Source organism: Heteronotia binoei, chromosome 18 (assembly GCF_032191835.1).
Source record: "Heteronotia binoei isolate CCM8104 ecotype False Entrance Well chromosome 18, APGP_CSIRO_Hbin_v1, whole genome shotgun sequence".
In the NCBI taxonomy this organism is placed as follows: domain Eukaryota; kingdom Metazoa; phylum Chordata; class Lepidosauria; order Squamata; family Gekkonidae; genus Heteronotia; species Heteronotia binoei.
In genome coordinates this window covers 42814669-42829208 of record NC_083240.1, presented here as the reverse complement: position 1 = coordinate 42829208, position 14540 = coordinate 42814669, and the positions used below count along the sequence as shown (strand labels likewise).

At 44.2% G+C, this 14540-nt stretch overlaps 1 protein-coding gene across 5 annotated transcripts in view; it reads left to right on the top strand.

Moving 5' to 3' along the window:
* BCAS3 (BCAS3 microtubule associated cell migration factor) overlaps positions 1 to 14540 on the top strand; it is an 831824-nt gene that overhangs the window by 153024 nt on the left and 664260 nt on the right. For all 5 annotated transcript variants that reach the window (XM_060259085.1, XM_060259086.1, XM_060259088.1 and 2 more), the window contains exon 12: positions 14318 to 14411. In XM_060259085.1, coding sequence (XP_060115068.1) covers positions 14318 to 14411 — 94 coding nt within the window. The remainder of the gene's footprint in view (positions 1 to 14317; positions 14412 to 14540) is intronic.

Genomic DNA, 14540 nt, shown 5'->3' with positions numbered 1-14540 from the left:
CACCAGCTCCAAAATCTTATTTGCAGAAAAAATATTTTAGTGAGCCTTATTAACACAGGCATTTTTGAGAAATTTCACATGCAGCAGCTGTTTGTACAGTAGTTTTAAAAAAATAATCCCCTCTCCCCCAGAAAAAGCAGCGCTACTTTTTGAAATAGGACCATAGCGTCATTTTTAAAAAGTGTGGAAATGTTGAATTATTGGGCTTGGCTGTTGTGTTTGTATTTGAACCCCAAGTAAAAATAATTACCGAGAAGTCCAAGCAACCTTGTGGTCAACCAAAATGCATTAACAAGGTTTGTGAGCTTGTTTAAGCTTCCTTTTAATGAAGTGTTAGCAAACTTTTCAGTTAGATGTAATGGCTATTTCTTTGGAGCCATTAATTAGTTGAAATGAGCAGAAATAAAGATATACAGATTTCCTCTTTTTCTCCCTCCCCCCTAATTGAAATTAAACTCATAAAATTTTAGTGGCTGGAGTTTTTTTCTCTTTTTTTAAAGTTTGCTTTTGACCTTTGATTTTGGGCTTAATTAATTCATTGGGTGGGACCACCCAGGGTGAGTCTGAAATAACAGTCTTTCTCAAATGTCTGCACTGTTGGGCTTTGAGTATGAACCTGTTAAACATCCTAATATGAGTTAACTTTAAAAATATATATAAATGTTAACATTTTCATTAGAATAATGAAACTGGATGGCTGTGGTAGGCAGTGCTGCATCAGAAGTTCCAGCTCCCTGTATTTATTACAGATCTGTCCAATCCAAACTCTTTATATTGCCTGCCAATTACAGGGACTGACGTTAGATTCACCATTTTTCTTTTTGTGCCTGAAGGGGGATTTGAAAACCTATAATACACACTCTCCAAAGCCAGGTTACTAAACAGTAGTCCTTGGGATTCCTTGCTTTGAATCCTGGAGTTCCTGAGACATTTTTAGCCATATGGGTTGCTATACCAGATGGAATCTGTGTGAGATGCAAACTTTATATGGGATCTGAACTTTCCATCCTGCACTCGCTGTGATCTTTGCCGGGTTCCATCTATGTGGGTGTCTTTGGACCGTTGGCACCGAACCCCGCACAAAACAGCATGTGCCAAAAACTGCTTGATCTAAACGTGGTTCTATAAAAATGCAGCTTGTTCAGCCTTTTCGGACCTGTGACCCACTGTTTGACTGCAGACAGCAGTGTCGTGTGTGTGCGCAAGTTGTCCAGGTTTAAAAAGCAGCTCAGTGCATGAGATGTGCTGTGCAGAAAGCGGCTCTGCTTATGTGCATGGAAGAGGCTTCTACGAAGGGGCTTTGCTCCATCATGCTGTTCTCTGTGACATCTCCCCCCTCTGTTCTTTATTAACATTTTGCTACAGTGAAGACAGTTTAGCGAGGAGAGGGAAATGGCAGATTGCCGCAACATCCAAAGTTAATTTCCATTTGGTTCAGGATTGATTAAAAACCGAGGCCAATGAAAGATGCTATCGAATATCAAGAATCTACAAGACAAGCCAACCCGTAGGCCATAGGCCAAGCGCTTAACAAATGAATGACCTCCCGACAATAAAACTTGAACCAACCACATTGGCTGTTGTCGCCAGTGTTTATTTCCAGCAAAATGCTATTTTCACAGATGATAATACAGTCTGAGTACCCTTGGCGTTGACTTCCTCCCCCCCCCTCTCTGTCTTTGTTTTTTATCTGTGCTTATTACGGAAGAATTCTCTTTATATATAAAAGCAACAGGATTCCCTCTGAGCTTAATACTGTCTGCCTTAACTTTTATTAAAGGGGTTCTGCTTTTTGTCAAGAAGACATTTTTGTCGCAGATTAATGGCTCAAACCCAGCTAAAGGCTGCTCAGAGTAGAGTCAGAATTCTCTTAAAAGGCGTTTATCGCCTCCCTCCTCTCTGTTGATGTTTGACCTCCCTTGCAGTGCTTCAAGGGGCAACTTGTTGTTTTTTTTAATTCTCTTTTTAGGGCCCTTTGATTTTCTCTGCATGTCTTAAAAATCAGGAGGCAATGGGTTGGCTCTTGTAAGGTCCACTCTGCCATGGAGGAGCTTTCCACAGAAGGAAGGAGCCCTTCCCCTGATGCTGCACACAGGTTTTCAGAAACCAGCCCAGTGTTGCTTTGGCTCCATAAGACTGGATGGAGACTGTGCAGGGAATCCCGTCCAAGTTGCATAGGGCACCCTTGCTTGCTCCCGCGGTTGTGCAGTGCATCCAAGGTAGTTTGGCATCATGAGAGCTGTGGCTTCTATTCCATACATTTTTCAGGGGCACCCAAGGCCTACCTACAGCCTTGGTCCCATGGCTGTGGCTCAGTGGTAGACCGTACTCCCTCTGAACCGTGTAGTCTTGTGAGCAAAAAATTCTGCTTTGTAAACTACTGGCATTAAAGTTGTGAGCAACCGCATAAATTAGTTTGCTCTGGGGCTATTTTTCCTGAGCTAGGATGAAAATGTGTGGGCTGGAGGCTAAAAAATGGTGAGCTAGCTCACGCTGACTCAGCTTAGAGGGAACACTGGTGGTAGAACCTCTGCCTGGCATGCAGAAGGTCCCCAGTTCAATCCCCAGCATCTCCAGTTAAGGGATCTAGAAGGAGGTAATGGGAAAGACCCCTGCCTGGATTCCTGGAGAAGCCCCTGCCAGTCTTTGAGTATACAAACACAGACTGTGATGGACCAAGGGTCAGATTCAGTGTAAGGCAGCTTCATATGTTCACCTCTCTCTCTTCCCAACATGGAGTGGCTTTTCTGTGCTCCTTCTGCTGTCCAAGAATGTGGTGGGGAAAGTTCCAATCATGTCAGGGAGGATACTGAGTTTGTGAAGGCATCTTACTCCATCATTCAGCGCATGATGGAGTGCAGAGGCCCACACTGACTATGAAATATAACTCAGAAGGTTAATTTTTGGATGTCTAGCAGACCTGATCTTAACAAGTTTCTCCCCTTCCAAATTAATTTCAGATTGGATGTTGGGCAATGGGAGTATGGACTGGTAACCTCAAGGTACACTATGATCACTGTGTTTTCAGTACAGCTTTGGGAAGTCACGTAGGCTGAGTGAGTGAGTGAGTGGCCTGCCTGAAGACTGATGCCTGAACAAGTGTTTGGACCTGAGTTTCTTTTCCATCCAGCTAGGGTTCCCAGCCTCCAGGTGGAAACTGGAGATCTCCTGGAATTAAAACAGTCTCCAAGCTATAGAGATCAGTTCAGCTGTTGAAAATGGCTGCTTTAAAGGTGGACTCTATGGAACTCCCAGGCTGCACCCCCAAAAAACTCCAGGAATTTCCAAATCTGTTGGCAACTGAAAAACTCAGTGGTGTGCTTAGACTACATGTGTGTGGCACTTCCCCCCCCCCCCAGCCTTTCACTTTCATTTTATTGTTATTTCAAATAGAACAATTTTGTTGTTAAAACAGTTTATTAATTATTAAACTACATACAGCAGGCATGTCCAACTTCGAACAGGTCGTGATCTGTTTTTTCCGGACAAAAGTGCTGGTGATTTAAGGACAGTTTCTATCCAAGTGCTGTGGTTAGGCTAAATGCAGGGTTATGAAGGATTATCTGTTTTAGATATATTTAAATGGTTTAAATGGTTTTAATGATTTTATGAATGTTTATCTGTTTTAGATGTATTTAAATGGTTTGAATGGTTTGAATGGTTTAAATGGTTTTAGATGTATTTAAATGGTATGGATATGAATATGTGTGTTTGATGTGTTGGTATGTTTTGTGGAAGATGTTTTCTGGACCAGACGGAGTGGATGCTGCACAGCGATACCTTCAGTCTGATAGTGGACAGATATGGTCCAGTGTCGGTGGACTGGTTTGCCACGGCAGAATCGGCAGGTGGACAGGTTCTTCGCCAAAAACAGAGATGTAAAAGCAGAAGGAACCGATGCGCTCAGTGGCGAGTGGCCGACAGGGCTACTGTATGCCTTCCCACCCATTCCACTATTGCCCAGGGTGATTCAGAGGGTAGTGGAGTTAAGGGCAGAGATGGTGCTTTTGGCTCCTTTCTGGCCAAGACGGGCGTGGTTCCAGGAACTTCTGAGGTTGTCGGTTCAACCCCCTTGGCGACTGCCGAGGAGGGACGACCTCTTGACTCAGGGCAACATGTCGCATCCTCAGCCGGACTTGTTACAGTTGACAGTTTGGAGGTTGAGCAGTTGCCGCTCGAAGGTCTAGGTTATGCCAAGAGGGTGGTGGACACTATGTTGGTGTCACATAAATTCTCCACTAACAGAGTGTATAACACCACTTGGAAGGTTTTCTCTTCGTGGTCGGCCCAGCAGGGGTGGGATCCGTTGAAGGTGAAGGTTCAAAGTGTTCTTTGTTTCCTACAGGAGAGGGCGGACAAAGGGCTTTCCACTAGTACACTGCAGCATCAAGTGGCTGCCATCTCTGCTATCCAAGGGGTGCGGGAGCATAAAGCTTTGTTCATGCATCCGCATATTAGACTTTTCTGAGGGGTACTGCACTTCTCGAACCGCCACAGGTTCATAGGTTCCCTTTGTGGAAGTTGAATGTAGTGCTGAATGCCTTGTGTAGACGTCCCTTTGAGCCTATGGCATCATGTGGGATTAAAGAACTGACTTTAAAAGCACTCTTTCTAGTGGGAATCACCACGGCACGTAGAGTGTCTGAGTTACGGGCCCTTTCTGTTGATATGGAACTCTGTGTCTTTCATAATGATAAGGTTGTGCTTAGACCAGACCCATCTTTCATCCCTAAAGTTAATTCTATTTTTCACAGGACTCAGGAGTTGGTGCTTCCAAATTTTTGCCCCAATCCTAAGTCTCCCAAGGAAAGGGAGTTGCACTGTCTAGATGTTAAGAGGGCACGTAGCTTTTATATTGAGCGCACAAAAGACTGGAGAAAGTCTGACTCCTTGTTTGTGTCTTTCAGTAAAAGGTCACAGGGGCAACAGGTTTCCACTTCCTCTCTTAGTAGATGGCTGCGGGAATGTATTGTTCTGGCTTACAAGACCCAAGGTCAAATCCCTCTGGATGGGATCACGGCTCACTCTTTGAGGGGTGCTGCGACATCAGCAGTGTATAGGTCCTTTTCTTCTTTGGAAGCTGTGTGTAAGGCAGCAACTTGGAGGTCGGTGCATACCTTTACCAAGCACTATAAGGTACATAAGTGGGCTTCGGCAGAGGCAGCCTTTGGGAGGCGTGTGCTGCAGTATGCACTCTAAACGGGGAAGCCGGTCCCGCCCAGGGATGTACAGCTTTGTTACGTCCCAGTAGTCGGACCGACCCACTGACCAGACCACCGGAGAACGGAAGATTTGTATCACTTACCGTGAAGCTTCCTTCTTGGTGGACCGGCAGTGGGTCGGTCCGGCTCGCCTTTTGGTGGTTGAACGGCTTCCTGGGTTGTGGAGATGGATTCTGAAGCTTGTTCCTTCTTTTGGAATAAGTTACTGTACTGTGGTTTGCAATGCTCTAGTTCAGTTATCCATTCTGTATGGTGCATTGAAGCATAATAAAATTGTTCTCCTCATTTACTCAGTACTAGAGTATGTTTAATGGGGAGGATTTGGAAGTTATTTTCTATAGGGGGAAGCAGCTTGGATACAACTGGAGAGTTCTGGGAGGTATAAGCCACTCCCCCCCTCTAGATCAATTGGAAGACCCGACCCTGTGATGAGGAGGAGGAGGAACCTATACCCAGTAGTCGGACCGACCCACTGCCAGTCCTTGGTAAGTGATACAAATCTTCTGTTCACACAAATAAGTTGAACCGAAACAGGAGTGTACAGCTTCACTGCATCTTCTCAAGTTGGGAAATTTGTCTCTAGGCACTAGCTTCCAAAATGATCCTTGCTCAGCACGGGTCTTGAGAAAATTGCCATTTTTAAGGGTTACTATTTCATTTTCAAGAGATGCCTTGTTCAATGAGTAATTTTTACTGATAGCAGCTGCTGTTTCCTTAATGTCCATATCTGCTTTGAATGGGTATGACAAGTACTCCACAACTTTTTCAATTCTTTGGAAGTCACAGAATCTTTTTTCGAATTTCTGGATAACAGAGCAGATTTCTGTTACATACTTCTCATTCTGAAAAACAAAGTTTGGATATTGGACCGGATGGTCCTGCATATTAGGAAAATGATCAAAAGTGTTGTTTGCAAGTTCAGTCATCATTAGATCAAATTTGCTCTTGTAGGATGAAACTGTACACATCATCTCGCCAAAGCATTTGTTTTTACCTTGTAGTTCAGTGTTCATATCACTTCGCCTGTAAAGTCAGCGAGAAATGCCAGATCACATAACCACTTCTCATCTTCCAGCTCTTCTTTGTCACCTCCCCTCGCCTTCAAAAACCTTCTTATTTCATTCAACAAATCATGAAATCTTTGCAGAAATTTTTGCCTACTTAGCCACCTTACATCTGTGTGCAAAATGGTTTCCGCTGCCCCTTCATCAAGAGTAAGATTGAAAAGCCGTCTTTGAAGTCATCTTCTACGAACTGAATTTACAATTTTGAAAGTGATGTCCATGACAGTCTTTGTATTGAGTCTCTTGCTTGCCAAAACTTGCTGGTGAATAATGCAGTGGTAAGAAAGGAAATCTGGAAAGTCGTCATGCTGTCTACAGAGGTCTATGAAACTGTTAACCTCACCTGTCATTGCTCTTGCTCCATCAGTAGTGATGGAAACAAGTTTATGCAATGGAAGATTACACTTTGTCACAAAATAATGGAAAGAGCTGAATATTTCCTGACTGGTAGTTCTCCCTTTTGAAGAAATCATTCTAAGTACGTCTTCTTTAACACTGAAGTCTTAAAAAACCATCCAGATAAAGACTAGTAACTGGGCTATGTCTCTTATGTCTGTAGATTCATCCAGTTGGAGTGAGAAAGCATCACAAACTGAAACATCCTCCAACAATTGTTCAGTTGTGTCTCCACACATCTTTTCTATTCGCTGCACGACGGTGTTTCTTGACAATTGTGCATCTTGAACAGCAGCTATGATCTCTTTCTTATTCTTAAATTCTTCAAAAAGATTGTCTGCTGCTTCAAGAAAACAATCTTTTACAAATTCTCCTTCATTGAAAGATTTGCATTTCTTTGCGATCAGGTTGCTGACCTTGAAGGATGCCATGGTTGCATTGACCAAATGTGGCCTTGGCTTTGCCATCAACTGTTGCTATGCAGCCAATTTAGATTTAAGTTTGTTGAGCTTCAGTTTATGAATTTCACTTTTGGGTGGAAAAGGGTGAGCCGCCCTGAGCCTGCCTTTGGCGGGGGAGGGCGGGATACAAAAATAAATTTATTATTATTATTATTAAAATCAGCATCAAACATTGCTATGCAGAGCCTTATAATGACGCTCCAGAGCACCCTTTTTGGGCAAGGATACAGCGGCGTTCCAAAGTAGACAACAACACTTGTCTTTCACCATGATGATGAAGTAGTCCATTTCCCATTCATCATGAAAGTGGTAGGTTTTGCTCTTCTTTGGAACACTCATCTTCGGTATACTGGGCTGGCTGGGGTGCTAAGTTAACACTGGCTGAATCTGGTCCAAAACTGTCACTGTCCCAAAGAAGAAGAAGATGAAGAAGATATTGGATTTATATCCCGCCCTCCACTCCGAAGAGTCTCAGAGCGGCTCACAATCTCCTTTACCTTCCTCCCCCACAACAGACACCCTGTGAGGTGGGTGGGGATGGGGAGGGCTCTCACAGCAGCTGCCCTTTCAAGGACAACCTCTGCCAGAGCTATGGCTGACCCAAGGCCATTCCAGCAGGTGCAAGTGGAGGAGTGGAGAATCAAACCCAGTTCTCCCAGATAAGAGCCCGCACACCTAACCACTACACCAAACTTGCTCTCCAGTATTAAAGTATTAAAGATCAACAGGAACTGAAGACCTCTGGATGATGCCAAAACCACACATGCAGTTCTAAAAGTAAAAATAAGAATTCATCATATTGTCACCAATAATTAAATACCACCACACCAAGCAATCATCAGAAAACCCCAAACACCTGTCCAGCAAACCATGAGACAAAGTGGAGCTGGTGATCTACCTCTGACCCCTCCATGGTCTACTGGTAGATCACAATCTACCTGTTGGACATACCTGACATACAGCAATTGAATTAAATGTACAATAGTACTGCAAGGTTTGTGACCAATTCAATATGTGCAAATAGTATTATCAATCTACATATCTTTATATAGAAAAAAGGAAAGAAAAATTCAAATAAAATATAATGAAATAATTTCTAATAGAGATGGAATTTATTAATAATGTCAGGAATCTCACCTTGAGAGATTAAATATTCCAAAATAGGAAACCATAGAGATTCAAAAGAAGTAGTTTGTGTGGGTTTTTAAAATATATTTTATATTTGATGTAGTGTGTGGCACTTTCCTTGGAGATGTTTAAGGATCAGCTGGGTCACCCTTGGGGCTGTGCCCTCTTAGTCGTGAACTCCACATGTTCTGAAACTGTGAGCATCTTTCACAGTGGAATGAATTCTACACTACATTAGTCTTATTCAGGTTATCTGTTGGTTTGGATGCATAATCGAGCATCCATACATTGTTTTGTACACTGCTGGGGATGAGCACGTCCTTTCCCATTTACTGGATAAATATGGCAAGTGTTAGCTGGCCAGCACTCCAGTGGCCCTTCAAGTCTCCTAGTGTGTGCCATGGTGTTATAAGCAGACATGAGGTAGATTCAGGTGGGTCACCATGTTGGTCTAGTTTGAGTCCAATGGCACCTTTAAGATCAACAAGTTTAATTCTGGATGTAAGTTTTTATGTGCACACATGTATTTGAAGAAGTGGGTATGCACACAAAAGCTTATTCCCAGAATTAAACTTTGTTGGTCTCAAAAGTGCCACTGGACTCAAACTTTGTTCTATGAGATAGGGGAACTGACCATCTACTTCCCCTTGGAAGGTGTGGATATCCAGAGTAGAGAGTTAGTGGTGTGGTATAGACAGTGACGGACTGCAGGGACCCAGATGGAAGTCTGCTCATGACATTCATTGGGTGACCTTGGACGAACCACTCACTCTCAAATCAGCCTCCCCTTATTGGTTTGGTACGAAGGCAAGATGGAGAAGAGCACCCATGTATGGCACTCTGAGGAGGGGCAGGAATAAAAATGTGATCTCCCCTATGGAAGACCGTTTCAGCTTCTGCTTGAAAGAAAGATCTGAGGAATTTCCAATAATGGAAAACTGCAGCCACAAAGAGCAGCAGTGCTGCTGGGTTTTTCGTCTGTCTCTCTGTGATTTACCTGTCCATCCATGCAGGTACGTTTAGGGAAATACGAGAGAGGGACAGTCTTCCGGTCAGAGCAGTTGCGCAGCCTTACTTTAAGATCCAAGTTGGCATTCTCCTGGGATCGGGAATACGTGAGGCCATATTCCTGTGTCCATCACATGTATTTTAGTTTTTTGCATTGTATTTGGCGACTCTGCTTTAATGATCTCTCTCATTTTCCCTTCCTGAGGAGGCCATCGACTGACAGTTATGGACAATTGCAAAAAGCTGTTGAGAAGTCAGGGAGACGAGATCGTCTGGACTTCAAAGTTAAGGCAGCCAGTATTTCCACTCTTAAAAAGTGTGGGAGAGAGGAAAAACCCATCCAATATGCTCATTAATTACCCACCGCTAAATTCTTCCCTACATGTTTGTGCTGCTGATGACAGAATGTGTATTTTTTTTTAAAAAAAAATGCTGCTATATATTAAATAGATGGATTCCTTTCTCTAATGTAATCCTGATCCCAAGAATTGTGCTGTCCGTTAATGTCAGAATCAAAGTAAAAGGTATTTATGGTTCTGTCCACAGTTCATGGAAGCTCAGCAACGTTTGGGTGTGTTCTTCTTTTCCGCAGTCTCGCAGAGGTTTTCATCATTTTCCTAGTGCATGCAGGGATATGCTAATAAATCAAATTGGTTACCATGGACTTTAATTTCATTTGGGGTTTTTTTTGGGGTGGGGGTTGGTAGGGTTGGTATATAACTGTTGCAACCTCCATTTCCCTAAGGGGAAAGCTAGTGAAGGAGAGGGGACTGAAGTGAGAATAGCCCACTTTTCTAATATTTTGGGGAAAGAAGTAGAACTTAGGGGATGTGGCTGCTCCAGAACACAGATATGTATTTATTTGTTTATTTATTAAAAAGGTAAAGGCAAGGTCCCCTGTGCAAGCACCAGTCGTCTCTGACTCTGGGGTGACGTTGCTTTCACAACGTTTTCACGGCAGACTTTTTACGGGGTGGTTTGCCATTGCCTTCCCCAGTCATCTATACTTCCCCCCCCAGCAAGCTGGGGACTCATTTTACCGACCTCAGAAGGGTGGAAGGCTGAGTCGACCCTGAGACGGCTACCTGAAACCCAGCTTCTGCCGGGATCGTACTCAGGTCATGAGCAGAGAGTTTGGACTGCAGTACTGCAACTTTATCATTCTGCCCCATTCATTTCATTCATTCATTTAATTCAGTTCATTCATTTATTACATTCATTTATACTCTGCTTTTCTTTTCCATGGGGCCCCAAAACAGCTTACATTATTGTCCTCTTCTCCATTTTCTCCTCACAGTTCTATGAGGTAGGTTAGGCCGAGTGCGTGTGATTAGCCCAAGGTCACCCAGTGAGCTTTTGTGGCATGAGTTGGGATTCAAACCTGGGTTTCCCAGATCCTAGTCTGACACTTGTTAGCCATGTGACCCACCCTGGCTCTCAAGTCAGAGGAGTGGGAATGAGTTGGGAGAAACCACAGCTTCCCTGGGAGGGGGAGGGGAGGTTTCTCAGCCACTAGAGATGGGGCCTTTTCTACAGTGGCACTATGGAACACCCTCACCTCATCAGTTTGCCTGGTACTTCCTTTTCTTTTTGTTTCTGAGGCAATTTACTGGAAAAAGAATTCTTCCACTTCATTTGTTGCGCCTAGAGAAGTTTTCATTTAGCTATGTGGGCCAATCCTGATGGATAAATCCTTCCTCCAAGAAGTTCGTTCTCGTTCATTCTCTCACTCTTTCTCTCTCACCTCCCCCCTCTCTCCCCATCAATTATTTTATTTACCTAATTGGTACCATGGCGTTCTCCTCAGTGGGGAACCCAAAGCAATTTTATGTCCCTCCCCCTCCTCCATTTTATCATCACAGCAGCCCTTTGAAGTAGGTTAGGCTGAGAGTGTGTGGCTAATCCAAAGTCACCCAGGGAGCTTCCATGGCTGACTAGGGATTTGAACCCGGGTCTCCGTATCCTAGTCTAGCACTCTAACCGTTACACCATGCTCACTTATATTGTACTGTACAGGGCTTTTTGGGTAGAAAAAGCTCAGCAGGAACACTTTTGCATATTAGGCCACACCCCCTGATGTCACCATTGTTTCACATGGGGCTTTTTTGTAGTAAAAGCCCAGCAGGGAATCATTTACATGTTAAGCCACACCCCCTGACACCAAGCCAGCCGGAACTGCGTTCCTGTGTGTTCCTGCTCAAAAAAAAAAAAAAAGCCCTGGTACTGTATAATTATACTGCCTTATGTGAAGAGGTGCATTCTTTTGCCTGTACTGAATCTCATGCTGATGTTTATAGAATGACCCCGAGTTCTAGAATTATGAAAGTGTACGGTAACATTCTCTCCTCCTCTTTCTGTTCGCACTTCAACTCAGGTAAATCTTTATCTTGTCCCTCCACATCACATGCCTTGTCTGTAATCTAAACACTTGCAGATGCTTTAATGTTTCTTTATAGGGAGAGAGCTCGAGCTCCAAGCCCTTCTTTATTTGTTGTTGTTCTTTTCTGCAGCTTTCCCTGTCTATTTCCCCGGTTTCTTGTTGAGATGAAGCAATCATGCACGGAAATTTCTCCTTCATCTGCACAATAGATTACTCCAAGTGTTCTGTAGCTCTGTTCTTGAGCGGAGAGGCCAATTAGAGACTGCATCCGAAAACACTCAGCATCTCAACAACACTGAAATCAGAGTACCATGAGGTCATGGGCTGCCTCCCACCAATGGATGAATGCCTCCTTTCCTTGTTGAACTAGGGTGAAGGACATAGAATGAACTGTAATAACCAGACTATAAAAGCTGTGCTCTAGCATATGAGGCGGCGTAACACAGCTGCCATTGGCCTATAAAGCCCATGATCTTCCTGCCTCTCTCATACAACAGTTATCCCCAATCCTGTGGGTGTTTCTTTAAGGTTTGAGAACAGGTAGTGGGCACCATAACAAAATGATGGTTGGGGGGAACATCTGGGCCCAATTGCAAAACACTGAGAGATTCCACAGAATGTTAGGGGATTTTGAGGCAAGCATGGTGGAAGCATCCGCATCCAAATGCATACACCCTGCAGACTTAAAGGTGATACTTCCTGGGCTCTTCTGAAGCACCTCATGCTTCTTGGAGAACAGGTGGGTGGTTGGCATGTTGAGGGTGTGTGTCAAGTGCTGTGAAGTTGAAGTGCACTTCCAGCGACCCCTCATGGGGCTTCCAAGGCAAGAGATGTTTAGAGGTGGTTTGCCATGCCTGCCTCTGCATCAGGACCCCGGGCTTCCTGGCGGTCTCCCATTCAAGTACTGGCCAGGGCCAGCCTTGCTTAGCTTTTGAGATTCAACAAGACCAAATCTTGTTGGGGCAGCTAATACTGAGGGTAGGGATCGGCACGAACCAAATAATGAACTCGTCATGAATTTTGCCCTGTTCACGGTTTGAAAAGTCAAGTTTGTGGCAGGGCACGAACCTTCCATAAACTTTGAAGTTGTTCGTGAAGGTTCATGCTGGTTCTTTAGCAGAGACATTCCCAGACGGACTGTCACCACTCAATCAAAATTTTTACAAAACTTGGAGGGGCATATAGAGGAGCATTCGGGGAGGTCCCCTGCAACTTTGATGTCTCTGACTTGCACAGAATCTGTTCTATACACTTCTGAAGTTCCTGGACCTCCACCTGTCAAAATGACTGCTGGAAGTCATTCCCTCAGAAAGCACTTTGCTGTGGGCACCTTCTTTGGGGGAGGGCAGGAACTTTAATCCCACACATCTGATCCTCACCAAACTTGGAGGACTGGTAGAGAAGAGTCAGCTGGAGATCCCCTGCGAGTTTGGAGCGTCTGGCAAGTGTTCTCCCACCTCGCAAACCAAACCAGTTTGTAAGGTAGCTAAAATTTGTGATGGTCCATGGTTGGCAAACCAGAAACCGAGCTGCATTTTCCCAGTTCATTTCCATCCCTAGTTGAGGACAGCTGTCATTTCAAAAACCCTGTTCTAAAGAGAATGATGAACAAGTGCTTAGTACAGACAGTTCTGAGGAAGAATTTTTTGGGTATTGCGTGGCCATTAACATTCTAAATGTTTGTCTTGGTATATTGGTAGGCTGCTTGTTGCTCTGCACCAAACTGAGAGCCAGTTTGGTGCAGTGGTTAAGTGTGCAGACTCTTATCTGGGAGAACCGGGTTTGATTCCCCACTTCTCCACTTGCACCTGCTGGAATGGCCTTGGGTTAGCCATAGCTCTGGCAGAGGTTATCCTTGAAAGGGCAGCTGCTGTGAGAGCCCTCTCAGCCCCACCCACCTCACAGGGTGTCTGTTGTGGGGGAGGAAGGTAAAGGAGATTGTGAGCCGCTCTGAGACTCTTCGGAGTGGAGGGCGGGATATAAATCCAATATCTTCTTCTTCTTCTCAGCCGGTTGACACTGATTTGGGTGGTGGTGGTGGTATTGATTACCAGCATTCGGACGTCCTCCGAGGTCTTCAGCAATATCAAGAGACAGATGCGCTGGGGAGATAATCCAAGTCTGTTTCCATTTGTTTCCGTTTGTGGAAACTCAAGATGCGATGTCTTCTCATTGAGTGTTTTTCACACCTTTGCTCTACATTACTGCATGCTGGGGATGCGACTGGGCAAAGAAGAGATAGGGAAATGCAGGTTTGTGATGAATTTATGCCACAGATTTGCATAATCACCAGTTCAGGAGAGGAGGAAGAATCTAATGGGGTCCAAGATTGGCAGTAAAACTCCTGAGATGCTTAGGAGAAAGCCTATGCATACAAATATTTTGAATAAGTATATCTGGTTCCATTTCAGTTGGAGGTAGTGGGAAAGAGCATCTTTGTTAGAAACATAAAATCTGGTGTGGAAATAGTGACTTTCCTTTAAGCTTTTTCCTTCCCACATAGATTTTTATTTCATTGTGTCACTGAACATTCTTTTTTGAATAGCGGTCAAAAATTGGGCAGTTCCTCCCCTCCAAAACTTGGGCTGTGAACGTCGAAAAAGCATAACCCAAAATAAGGCATGTAACTCACTTCCAGCTGTGTCTCATTTTACCTAGGTGCTTGTGAGTGAAGACTCAGATAGTGACGGAATTGTGGCGCACTTCCCCGCACATGAGAAACCCATCTGCTGTATGTCTTTCAACCCTAGTGGTAAGTGCCTTCTTTGTCTGGGCATTGTGTAGCAAGAAAAGTGCTATAATGTAGGGGGGGAGCTGGCTCAAATTAGTCAGACCCTTGAAACCTTGGTGGTGCTCTAGAATTGCCGTTTGAAAACAATTT